Below are 12,783 nucleotides of genomic sequence, written 5' to 3' on the forward strand. Positions count from 1 at the left end.
TCCTCTGGAGTCCGGCTACTTTCTATTTTTTTCTACAGCCATTTTATTCATTCCGAACCCGGTATTTCGAGATTATCATTGGATCGATGTTCAATATGCAAGCCATTATGGACCCGATTCTGTTCGTGTTGACATTAAACAGCCTTAAAGAGATCCTACATTTTAACACCAGACTGTTTCGGTAGTCCACTTAAATTGGACTGTGGTCGCATTTCAATTGATTCGGGTTTGCCTAGAGACGTTGACTATAAGTAGAACTTGTTGAAGCTTGCAGTGCGCATGCACTGTACGTAAAGTACGGTGAATGCTGTTCTCACAATTAGCATAATTGTTCTGAAATATTAAGCTCTTTTACTTCGAAAGCTGCCCGGAAATAATTAGTGTAACGGAAGTTAAAACCCTTCAAGGAAACGGCCGAATATGATCAGATTGCAAACCTCGACTCGATGCGACTCGATGCAACCGGATGACCTGACGGTAACGCTAAGATTGCTTAAGTTGCGTCCTTGCATGCGTTGTGGGCGCATCAGTTTTGCAAACAAACTTCTTAGTTACAGGTCATCGTACCGGGATAGAAAAAGCCGTTAAATCAGGCACCTGATGTACAGCAAATTGTCAGATGTGGTACTGTGGCTTCCTTGTGTTTTTAAGCTGTCTGTGCCAAACCGGATTACAGACATGCATGCAGCCACACAGATTACAGAGTACTTGTACGTATATCGCTGGTTTATATTGAGGCTGTATCTGTATTTGGTTGCTGCGTATTTTGTGAAATTCCGGCACACTATCCAAAAACAAAAACCTGGACCACCAAAGTACGTATTGTAATAACTACTAATTTTAGCACTTCACCACCCTGACTGTGCTGACACCCTGGCAATTATGTAAGTTGATGCGATAAAAAACAAAACGCAGTAAAAACCAATTACAAACATCGCTTTGGAATGGCACAGCAAATAGTTCTAAGGAAAAATTTTCGGTGGTCGCCAGCATTATAAATAGTCAAAAGGGATTCTGGCTAAAACGTACAGTCAACATTTGTAGCTCTCGTAAGTCTGATAACCTCTTCGTCGCTAAACGGGTTTTTCACCACTATTTTCGCAATTCACCCAACACTACGGACTCCTTTCGTGTGTAAATCTCGTCATTCCGCTGAGTGACAATATTCTGGAAGCGGTCATATAATTATGACTTTTTTATTTCACCAGAAATCATTACACTTTATAGTGGTGAGACTCATTCTAATGTCTGCATTCGGAACCGTGTACTGTACAGTGCCGCTAGGGCACAGTGTACATCAACGGAATCTGGATGTCTGGACATCCACCACACTGGATCCAGTACGGTACAGTATGTGGCTCATACGCCGATTGCTTCTACCTTATGGGCGTTGTTGCTTTCGATGCCCTACCAAGTGTTCTTTACGCAGGTAAAGAAGGCAAAAGACAAACTGAAATTGTTAAGGTATGGACATGTAGCTTTACTTTTAATTCGTTTACGTATTGCTTGTTTTAGTTCTTCCTTGTCCAAGTTACAAGAGGTCGCTCGGACTGACCTTGATGATATAGTCAGCTGTGCATAGTCTCTATCTTCGATGTTGTTGTTGCTGCCCTCTGTTACCGACCGAAGGTGTGTGTGTTTTGTTGACGTTCAAAGATCTGGTTTCTGGTTGTCAAAATCACGGGGCTTTGTTAATATACACGTAGCCTGCTTGATCTGCTTTTTAGTTATTATGATGGCCTTTCCAGTAATCGCTTGATAGCCATGACAGCGCTTCCTAGCGCGTCAGAAAAACAGGATATCATAAGGACTATTATATTAAAGCGGATGAATGTTGTATCAGCGGTTCACCTGTTCTGGCTATCTGTTCTGACCTGCCTACCATGGCAGCACGACTACGCACATAACCGGAAGTCCTCACTCTGCGCGAACTGTCTGTTTAGGTTTTCTTAGGTTTTCTTTCTTATGTTTTCTTAGGCTTCTTAATGAGTCACTAGCGCTGGAACTGATCACATGTTATAGCGGGTTTATCTCTCTTGAATTTGTTTAAAAAGCTGAGTCTTGTCTAGACCATCTACGAAATTGCAATCGAATAGCAACATTAACTTGAATCTGAGAGCTCTCGTGCCTTCTAAAAGCGAAAACATAAGTGTGTACCTACCGTAAGTTACATCAATCCTTATTTATCTAGATAACAATAAATAACATCTTCCAGATGCATTCGTGCACGTAGGAACAGGTAAATAGGACTTCGATATAAGAAACAGTTTATTTTTTTTATTTTCCCACTTTGGCGATTGAGTATGGTTTGGTGATCTAGTGCGCCGTGCGGTAGTCGTAATGCGATTTCCGCATAGCATGTCATTATAACATAATGTATGATAAACAACATATTAATAGTATAGCACTCCTATGATCAGTTGTCTGTATTGGTACTGAAGTATGCAAACATATGAAGCACATATTATTGTATGTTCATAAATCATAACAGTTTTTATATAATATATGTATTATCAAAACTAACGGTTTACGGGTTTAGGAGTTTCATTGCACTGATGGATTTGTTTTCTGTATGCAAGTTTATTATTGTTTATCGGTTTTACGCAATCTCAATTGAGCATCAATAAAATCAATGTTTCTTGCTGCTGTCCAAAGCGGACTTTGATGCGTGAGTACTTGTGCCACAGGTGGTGATCATGGAGTCTTTTGAAAGAGAAAACATCGCACAGCACTTCGAAATCTTGAGCTCAGAAGAACGTAAAGTAACGGATTTACACTGCATCTAAGGTAAATCAGATTTGAGGAAAGAAACACAAAAAATGTATCCAGAAAAGATCCAGTCCAGAGCATCTTGTACACCGGTATGAGCCGAAATGGAAGCCAGGCTATCGCACTGATGACAATGATGACCAGAACCAATCGAAGCATCTGTAAATAAACAAAATCATCATTAGTATAGCTACGATTAGGGGTTACGAGGATCATGCAATGCTTTTCACCGCTGACGGTGATCTTTATTAACGTATCAAATATTATATGTAACATAATTATAAGAAAGCAGCGTACTGATACTCAGTGCCCGACTGCCTTACATGCGACTTTACCGTGCCTAATAAAAGTCTTTACGGTGGAGCACGTAATCACCCATAATTGACTTAATTTCGCCATTCGTAAATAGTACTGTGTTGTCGAGTCAACTTGGAACCTTTTTGTACAGTGAGTCGTATCCGATTAGCATATAACTCACTGTACGAAAAGGTGCCAAGTTGACTCGACAACACAGTAATAATCTTTGGTCACGTTCGCTTTCCACAAATTCCTACATTGGTAACCTGAGAAATTTGGTTTCATAAAAATACGCGAAGCACCCACAAGGTCTAATGTACGCATTTAAAAGCAGCTAATCATAACTATTAATGCTTATTCCTGAGTGCTTCGCTCCAAGCAATAATATAGGTAGTTATCCCGTTAATGTTAGCACTTAGCACGTTATTCCATAATAAGCACTCATCCTAATCTTGTTTAAAACTTAACAGTTTCCCGGAATTTTTATATACTTAATTTTAGAGAAATTATAAATATATCTGCGCATCTATTTAGAGTGACTAGAAATTGGATTAACATTCTTCATTCAGTTACGGTACATTACAAAATTATTGTAATCATCATTACCGAATTGCGCCGGATTTGCTTATTCGAGGGATGTCTCATAAGCGCAGTACTGACGTATAAACGCGTATCCATCGGTTCACTACCCGTAGCGTTGACCACACGGTGACCATTGCTTGGTTGACTTTTGAGCGGTATCAGAATAGTGTGGAAAACCGAACTATGCCGTCTGATTGTTCGGCTTTTTGTTGCTCGACGCAGCCGTACGTACACACCGATAGCGATGGCCAAAGGAAAGCAGTAAAACAACAGAAAGTCGATAACGAAAAACGACACGTAAGCACTGAGTGGCATCAGCAACCCGCATTCCGTGGATTCACGGTACATGGTCGCAGACGGCTTCTGTCCAAAGAAGCGGGCAATATTGGTGAACGACATCCATGCAATGGAGTACAACAGCACCAGCACCCAGGAGTAACAAATAACCAATCGAGTTTGAGTTTTTCGCCAGATACGGTATGCTAGCTGAGGCTGGCATATTCCGATTTGGAGTTCCGCAGCAAAGGTCAACATACTGAAAAAAGACAAATATTGTTATGCAGCTCTTGCCAGCTGAGAGTAAACTGCCAATTGGAGAACAACCCAAAGCAACTAAACAAAATGGCTCGAAAAATTGTCACCAGTTCGTACAAAAGCAGCGTCGTAAAGCTAATGAAATACCGAGTCTAAGATTTTATTTGCATACCAAAATTAAACACTCAGCGAATTGCCATTGCCTAGCTAGGCAATGACAATTCGCTGAGTTTTTAATTGAATTAGACTACTGAATCAGACTATAGTCTGATTCTGCGCAGTGTGTGTCTCGATTATGTTAACCGTCCTCTTACTTTAGGCTTCCAACGTTAATCCCAACAAATGTCAGCACAGAAAATGCGGCGCACCACGCCCGATGGATTTGCAAACGGTCATCAAAATAGCTTGCTATTTCCGTGGGCAGTGCCGTGCAAAGAACCAGAAGATCAGCACCGGCTAAAGAAACCTGGAAAAGAAGATTATATGATACCGACATGCATATGTCAACAGGGTGATACTCCGGTATTTACTTAAACTAGATTGTTCTCGTAATATATGGGATCATTATGCACTGAGTTGACGGGATCATTATGAACTGGGATGATAGGATCATTTTACACTAGGGCGTCGTCTTTTTCGGCGAAATCTCACTGCGGTTACAACTTTATCGGTAAAATTAACCGTTCAGCAACTACTTGCTTTGCGTGACGTTAAGTTTCGTTACAGATCAATAAATGCTTGCTTTTGCATTTCTTACTTTTAACATGAATTTTTAATGATAAAATGACTTAATCCTTTATCTATAAAGCGGTCCAGTGTGGAGCTATAGTATCGGATGAAAACCTTTTCCGTAGATTCGTTGACATCCGAGGAAACACATGCACAACATTCCGCAGCACACACAAGTAATCAGTAGAAATCAGTACTTGTAGATCGTAACAAAAGCACACGCATGCCGTATATGTAGAAAGTGTTGAGGGGATACCTTTTCGGTGCTGATGAGCGTTTTTGCTAGCGCACGTCTAGATCTCAAGTGCTTTTGCATGAGGTTTCAATTTCCTGCGCTTACCGTATAGACAATAAAGTGCTTAATTCTGTTCTTCCTCAGATCAACTTCAAAAAACCACGTACCAGTGATCTTTTTACGGCAGTATTTTTCCATAATAAATTCAATTTTTTTCGTATGCAGTCAGTAATTTGGTGGCAAAACAATTTGAGAAGCAAGAAATGTTGCTAAGCCAAGTAATTTCCTTTTGGTTGGCAATGTTTTTGAAATCAGATTCTTGGTAGCAGACTCGCAGACGGCACTTCTGCCCAGAACTTACCAAAAAGCAATACGCCGGTATACGGACGAGGCCGGCGCTCCACGCCACGTAAATCAACGCTCCATTGCTAAATGTTCCAAATAAGAATACACAGGCGTACGTTACGATTGAAAGAGTTTTCCATAACGATTCGTAGGCTTCGTATTTGACCAGAACAATCTTTGTAGCCGATGCTGAGATGTGGAGAAGTGCTGGATCACTTTCCAAAAGCGATGTGGCTTGTTCGTACAGCTTCTCAAAGGTGAAATTAGATGAATTCCAAGCAAACTGGTTAAATTCGTTGAACAGCTGAACAAATGGATCAAGCGCTGGCTGGGTCACATTGTTCAACATTATTGCAATAAGTGGAACATCCAAAAATATCCAAACATCCAAAACATCCAAAAGATGACCGCTACGTTTAAGCTCAACGTCAAAACATTAAGATGATAGATACGAACGTACTGAGTGTGTTGATTCCGTTTAATTCAAACAATCTATATTATACGAAAAATGCGTACATATCGGATCAAGGATGTGCGGGGATATTGGTGCTGAACAACATTAAGATAATACCGCCAACAACATCGCATTGAGTCGCAGAAGCTTATGCCGCTGTTGACTTGATACATCTTCTTTTCCATTGCGGTGCGTTGTAATGAAAGCCATACATATGCAATGATGCCTTGTGATTACAATGACACTGATTAGCACCCTTCTACAACGTTAAACATCTGTGGCGTGCGCGGAATTGAAGGGTAGCGGCAGATTGCCTTCCATTTTTGAATCGAGAATGGTTGTACGGGAGACAAGAATACGCAGCAGTCTTCCCCGAGCAACCCAGTATTGTACGCCTAATTACACCGTTTCAGGAACAGATTTACAGCTTTACGTCATTTATTATGCTGGTACGTCTCCCTGCCAATAACCATTTCAAAAATTAGCACAATTATTATTGTACATATGTGCCGGTGCTTAAGACAACGGAAAAGGTTGTTTTGGTGCAAATATAAATTTTTATGATACTGCTTACTTTAGTTTTTTATATTTTATTTTTATATTTTATTTATTTTAAATATTTCAAGGCCACGTAAGGTTCTGATCCGCTCGAGCAAAAGCATGTCGAAATACGACAATCTTTGAGCAAAATGTGACAATCAGTGTTAAAATAGGTAACCAGGAATTTAAGAAAAGCAAGGTTAGAGTAAAAACATGTTCGGCAAGTTTTGAAAATCCTCTACACCAATGCGTTTTTGTTAAGTGACTCATTAAAATAACAGACAAAGGATACACAGCATTACTTGCTCCAAACTGTACAAGGGGCAAAGATGGGTAATCCTATAAAGCTTAGCATTCGCAATCATGTGAATGATGCACCCTTTATACCGGGTCAAAAATCAGTGAATGTTTATCCAGCCAAGGTTGTAAGGCGGCAAAAGAATATTGTCGTCTTTTGTCGAAATCTAAACAGCCAGCCGTAGCCATTCACTTGACAGGTACGCGAATGCTGTATGCACCGTTGGCGCCGTATCAGCACATTGCAATTGATTTGCATTGGCGCGTCGATGCAGATCTTACCAGTCTCGATCAACTTGCTGCGTTTACAAACGACAGTACACTGCACAAATAAAAGTGGTACCCACGTAGTTAGCTTGCATTTTCTGCTCACCATCTCCCGTGCGTTTGGTTGACAGCCGGCTTAATAATACAAAAGTAAACGTTTTTTCTTTACTCACATAGTCAACAAGTTTACCCATCTTCGTGAGTTTATCGCTGATGGCTTCAACAAGTGTCAAGTGAACACAGGCACTCGAATTTCATTGCCAGGCGTCGTTAAGAAAATTACTTAACTGTTGCGGCCGCCACCCTGTCAATCCCTATCATGTGGACAACGGTTGTCACTGCGCTGTGGATAACAGCGGTGTATGGCCAAATGCCACCACAGGCCTATCCGTACAACGTCACACTGAATGGACAAAATGCCAAAGCAGAATGGCGGAAGGTCGGTGAAGACCGTATTGAATTCCAGGTGACCGCACCGACCACCGGCTGGTTCGGATTGGGACTGTCGCCCAGTGGCTCGATGCGTGGTGCGGATATTCTTGTTGGTTGGATTGACGAAAATGGAAAGGGTCATATCGAGGTAATCGGCGCATTAAGAAGGCATCATTTGTATAAGCCTTACACATGCCCACTGCAACGTTGGTCGTGCCGGAATTTCTTTTTATTTTGCTCTAATCGACATGCAACGTTTTCTCCATCGACACCGTGAATGAATGAATATTACTCTAGTAATACCAAGCACTAGGAATGACGTGCGGAAATGCGCAAAATTTATCCTGAGATGATTTTTAAAAACATCTTAAGGCCTGTTATTGTATTGGTATTGGGTGATTCTGTTTAGTAACCTTTAATAACGGCTTGATCATTTGCTTACTTTAGGTTTATTTAGTTTTTTATCATGAACGGCACATTCAATACGGAAAGCAAACTAATCACTGCTAAAAATTGTTTGCTAGTATGACAGCAGGTTATCTGTATGACTGTATGTGACAGATTAACAATGTACGGTACGATGGGATTGCTTGACCGGAATCCGGAATTATGTGTTGCAGGATCGATATGCCCCAGATTTCATCGAACCAACTCTGGACCCTCAGCAAGACTGGACGTTAGAAGGTTCCGTGCGTCAAGATGGCAATCTGATCTTCCGGATGTCACGAAAGCTCAATACTTGTGACAAACAGAACGACGTACCGATTAATACCGTAATTAACTCTGAAGTTTTGCAGTTTACATCACAATAAGACTAAACAACATAAACTGTTGACCATTATTAGATCGATACGATGCGCTTAATTTACGCATCGAATCCGGCTTTGCCTATGAAAACTGGCGATCAGTTCCATATCCGGAAACACGTGGAAGAAAGTAAAGGCGTACAGACAGTGCGAATGTTCGAAGACACAGCACGCACTCCGCCACAACCGGCAGCCGGCGAAGATATTCAGAACGTCAAATTCATGATAACCGAGGCATGAAACAATTTATAGACGATGCTTTTCGCTAGTATTTTCAAGCAGGTTTCGTTTACAGAATCAAGTGCCAGCCGTAGACACGGCGTACGTCTGCGAAGTGATGCCCTTTCCACCAGTGGACAATTCGGATTTATACATGATTGGGGTAAATGCCATAATGTCTACATCTGTATATGGCTGCAGTTTTCTTTAGCGTTATTCGATGCAGTTTGGAGAAATCGTGACACCGGGAAACACGGATTTAGTCCATCACATCATTTTATATGCGTGTAATGACCAAATCAACGCCACTTTCCCAGCCAAACGACAATTTGACTGTGACACGGATAAAGACGGCATCCAGGGGAGCTGCACGGCACTGTTGGCGGCTGTAGGGAAGGCCAGTCGTGTAAGTGGATAAAATTTCCGCTCAGTTTTTGAATAGACAAATTTTTCGATTTTACAGCCGGCTTATTTTCCCGAAGATGTAGCATTACCGTTAAAAAAGATTATCGATAAGAAGAGTTTCCTTATGATGCAAATGCATTATGACAATCCATCTGTAAGATCGGACAGGATTGACGCGTCAGGAGTTGAACTGTACCTTTCAAACAAAAAGCGGAAGTACGATGCCGGAGCGACTCGCTTTGGAAGCATTGGGCTTGACTGTGAGGAAAACTATTCAGAAATCATTACAAAATCATAATCATGATAAAAAAATAATTAGTTAACCATGGCTTTTTAATTTTTATGAAACTTTTAAATGCCAGGGACGGTTGCAATTCCGCCGATGACACCAGAATGGACAATACGAACGGAATGCCCTGCTCAGTGTACAAAACGGGTAAGCTATAATTATACACTTACTGTAGTTATAACATAAGTAATAATCGTCAAGAAATATTGAAATCCCTTTTGACAACGTTTCCTATCCTCATGGCAATAGCGTGCCATGGCATTGTATGTTAAGATATATTTTTTACAGTATCCCAGCGACGGAGTGAGAATCATCGGTGTGGAGCTGCACACCCATCTTCTGGGTGAGTAACGAGGCCGAGCGACCGTACCGCGGGAAACATATGAAACGGGTCTACTTATTTGTTTTTATTAATTGTTTCTATTAGGTATCAAAATGTATGCCCGCCACATACGCAACGGAAAGGAGCTGGCGCCTATAAGCACCGATGAAAATTACGACAGCAACTACCAAGAGTTCATCATGTTCGATAAGAATAACCAACCTCAACTGATGCCGGTAACACAAATATCTCACATTATATCCTGCATTCTGCTTGGAGAATGTCCAGAATCGTTATATCATGTATTACGCTTTTATACCGTATCTCTTGGTCTAGGGTGATACGGTGGTGGTAGATTGCGTATATTCCAGCACGAAGCCCCCTAATGTTCGCACCAATACCACTTTTGTAAGGAAGTATTAAATTTTATCATCAATAAGATTTAATTTCTAAATAATATTAAATAATTATAAAATCTCTATTATGTTTTATAGGGAGGCGAGTCAACTAGAGGTACGAACTCGTATAGCAATTCCAGGTTTACAATTTAGTCGATACGTTGTGACTTGTAACCTTGTAATTGAACTTCGACGGCATTCTGTTTAGAGGAGATGTGCATTGTATTCGCATTTTACTACCCTGCTGTTGATCTGAATATGTGCATGTCAAAAATGGACGACAAAGATCTTGCTGCCGGCTATAAGATCCCTGCGTCAGAACCGTATGTGACGTTCAGCGTACTAAAACGTGGCTACCATGTTATTTTGCGTCTAGATTAACGTATGCAAACCGCAAAAATCTTATGGCCTTCATCGACAAGCAGTGGACGCCCGAAACCAAGGAAAAGATGCGAGAGGTGCAAAACATTGCAAAGCAGACATTCGCGTGCCCTTTGGCGGACAAACCGGTAATCAAACAGCTACGTTATTACGCCAGTCCAGCCAATAAAGTACGGCGTTTAATATGGCTTTTACTTTTTAGAATGGTCCAGAAGGTTTCGGCAGCATTAGCGGCATCGACAAGTACGAACCTTACCACGATCCGGATGTATGCGGAAGTAGCCGTCAAACAAGAAGTTCAGCGAATGCTCTACAACCCGGATTAACATTTGCATTTGTTCTATTCCTTCGTTATTGATTGCGTAACAATGTTTGACCTATTAAAATATTTTGTGCCTTTCTTGTACAGTATATGCTTCGAGTTCTATAATTACACATGTTTTGCTAGTTGGGTAGTTCACTTATTAAGAGGGAATAATAAAGGCTTCTGTAATAAAGTCTAAATTTCCGTTTTATTTCTGTTCCAGCGCTGTACATAGCTGTTTATTTTCTGCTGTTTTCATAACAATATTACATAAAAAAGCTAGGGAATTCATCTTGATTAAACCGCTGACTAGATAATCATAAAATATATATTTTAGTTTTATTATTCATCATGTTTGCTTAGCGGTTGGAAGACCTATTCCCGAGCCAATGTCCAACAAATTATATAAAGCAGCATTTTTCATCCGGTTTTCTTCAACATCAACAAGTACCCAAGAATATAGCCCACGCTTTTCAACGCGGAGAACGCGATAAGATACCGTGTTTAGTCCATCTTTGAACATCGTTTCGTGCGTCAACTCTAACTGTAAAGGAGCCATGCGGTTGCGCGGATTTGTGGAATCGTGGTGATGTTTGATCATAGTATAGCGAGCAGATTTCGCTGATGGCCGGTTTAGCTGGTAGCCACTCAATTCCAAGCGTTTCGAAAGGTCATCGTCCTCTCCGCCTTAAAAGAATTCTGTCCGTTATGCGAGTACTTCGGCAATCATTAGAGAGATGTTCGTTTGTTACCCTGCTGACACTGTTATTAAAATAAAATCTGCCCCTCTATGGTATGAATTAATCCTTTTACCCCATCCCCAATAAGAATTCGGGAAGCCGTTGACTTTCATGAACTGCTCAACAGTGAAGGCCGACGCGCCGCCAATTATCTGTTTGTAGGGTAAAGTATAGTTAAATTTGTCCACTGCCACGCTCAAATGTCGTGGTTGATTGCCGCAGTGATATAAGTTATGGTCTTGTTCCGGTAACAGGTCCACATCATGAAAAATGAAACAATTATGCATTCCAGTTTTCACAACTTCCAGAAATCCGATGTTCATTAATGCCCCTGAGTGAAACGAGAAATGTGCGCTTTTCCATTGCTGTTTTTGTGGATGATGCTGCGGTAATACAGACTAAAATAATATTATTTTCATGCTTTTAATTTTAACTCATTTCAGAAGCACAGTAAACGGCAGGTGCAGTGCTGTGCATGCTCTGTACCAAGCTGTATAAACAGAAAATAAGTACCGTCAAGTTTGCCTGTTAAACCAACCTCGATTAAACGTTGTTCTACCGTGCTGCTCCACAACAAAAATGGTGTAGTCCAACTGTTGCTTTTGCAAGATGGGATGATAATTGGCTAGGAACAACTCTCAAAAGACCAAACAGTAGCATTATTTTGCGTATAGATATATCCTATATGTAGTGCGCTCTACTTTAGTACTTGTAATTCTACTATATTATAATAATTATAATAGTTAAGCTTATTTCGAGCTAGCGTACGTATAGAAGTATGCATGTACAGAAATGAATGCATATCTATTGAAGTACAGTATAATTAAATGAATTGCCCGCAATCATAATGCAGGGCACTGATAAGGTCTGTCCAATACCCTAATAATTTTCATGTCATCCTTTAAAGGTTTCAACTTACTCAAATGCTCGTTGCGATCCCGGAACGGTATTATAATAGCCACTTTTTCCTTGGCCTGACAACTTTTTGGGGACCAATTTCCCATAGAATCCAGTGTAAGCGCAAGTGATAGTAAAAGGTCGTCGGTGATATTGCTTTTGATTGGCAGTATCCGCCCCGATAAGTTTTTGGGATGGCAGTATGGTATCTGTACAGATACATTAACAGAACCTTCAAAATCAGCAATTTTATTAACTTTGTTACAAGAAGACTGGAACGTCAAGAGCAAATTTCGAGTTTTTATCGATAAAGCCGTAGAAAACAAAATTATGTACGATTCCGTTTGCAGCAAAGCAACGATAGCAAGGTCAGCCATTAGCAGAAAAAGCCCAAAACAGATAAAACAACGAGTTGTTGTGATTAATTTGAACAAATGAATGTAAATATTGTTTCCAGTCCTTCGCGACATTTTTACTGTCCTAACTGCGCAGTGAAAAAGAGGTACTGCTTGCATCAACATCAAATCTTATGACAACATCT

At 40.6% G+C, this 12,783-nt stretch overlaps 2 protein-coding genes and 1 long non-coding RNA gene across 3 annotated transcripts; 1 reads left to right on the plus strand and 2 right to left on the minus strand.

Moving 5' to 3' along the window:
• Nucleotides 1-4,036: 4,036 nt before the first annotated feature.
• LOC129593793 (uncharacterized) lies at nucleotides 4,037-5,625 on the minus strand. The gene is made up of 3 exons (XR_008691118.1): nucleotides 5,508-5,625; nucleotides 4,497-4,648; nucleotides 4,037-4,183 (listed from the first exon to the last, which is right to left on the minus strand). It is a non-coding gene; the product is annotated as an uncharacterized LOC129593793 (long non-coding RNA).
• Nucleotides 5,626-7,130: 1,505 nt separating this feature from the next.
• LOC129593727 (DBH-like monooxygenase protein 2 homolog) lies at nucleotides 7,131-10,833 on the plus strand. Its single transcript, XM_055490177.1, has 14 exons — nucleotides 7,131-7,629; nucleotides 8,102-8,254; nucleotides 8,327-8,521; nucleotides 8,583-8,669; nucleotides 8,733-8,912; nucleotides 8,970-9,171; nucleotides 9,274-9,347; nucleotides 9,489-9,543; nucleotides 9,628-9,758; nucleotides 9,859-9,930; nucleotides 10,017-10,035; nucleotides 10,129-10,243; nucleotides 10,297-10,429; nucleotides 10,504-10,833. Exons 1-14 carry the CDS (start codon nucleotides 7,369-7,371, stop codon nucleotides 10,657-10,659), a joined length of 1,833 nt encoding a protein of 610 aa, XP_055346152.1. The 5' UTR covers nucleotides 7,131-7,368; the 3' UTR covers nucleotides 10,660-10,833.
• A 121-nt stretch (nucleotides 10,834-10,954) lies between these two features.
• Nucleotides 10,955-12,349, minus strand: LOC129593681 (beta-1,4-galactosyltransferase 1-like). Its single transcript, XM_055490120.1, has 4 exons — nucleotides 12,265-12,349; nucleotides 11,884-11,982; nucleotides 11,419-11,676; nucleotides 10,955-11,292 (listed from the first exon to the last, which is right to left on the minus strand). The coding sequence occupies exons 1-4, from the start codon at nucleotides 12,347-12,349 to the stop codon at nucleotides 10,955-10,957; spliced, it is 780 nt and encodes a 259-aa protein (XP_055346095.1).
• Between the last annotated feature and the right edge of the window lie 434 nt (nucleotides 12,350-12,783).

The sequence above is a fragment of the Paramacrobiotus metropolitanus genome, unplaced genomic scaffold (assembly GCF_019649055.1).
Source record: "Paramacrobiotus metropolitanus isolate TYO unplaced genomic scaffold, Prichtersi_v1.0 Parri_scaffold0000063, whole genome shotgun sequence".
In the NCBI taxonomy this organism is placed as follows: domain Eukaryota; kingdom Metazoa; phylum Tardigrada; class Eutardigrada; order Parachela; family Macrobiotidae; genus Paramacrobiotus; species Paramacrobiotus metropolitanus.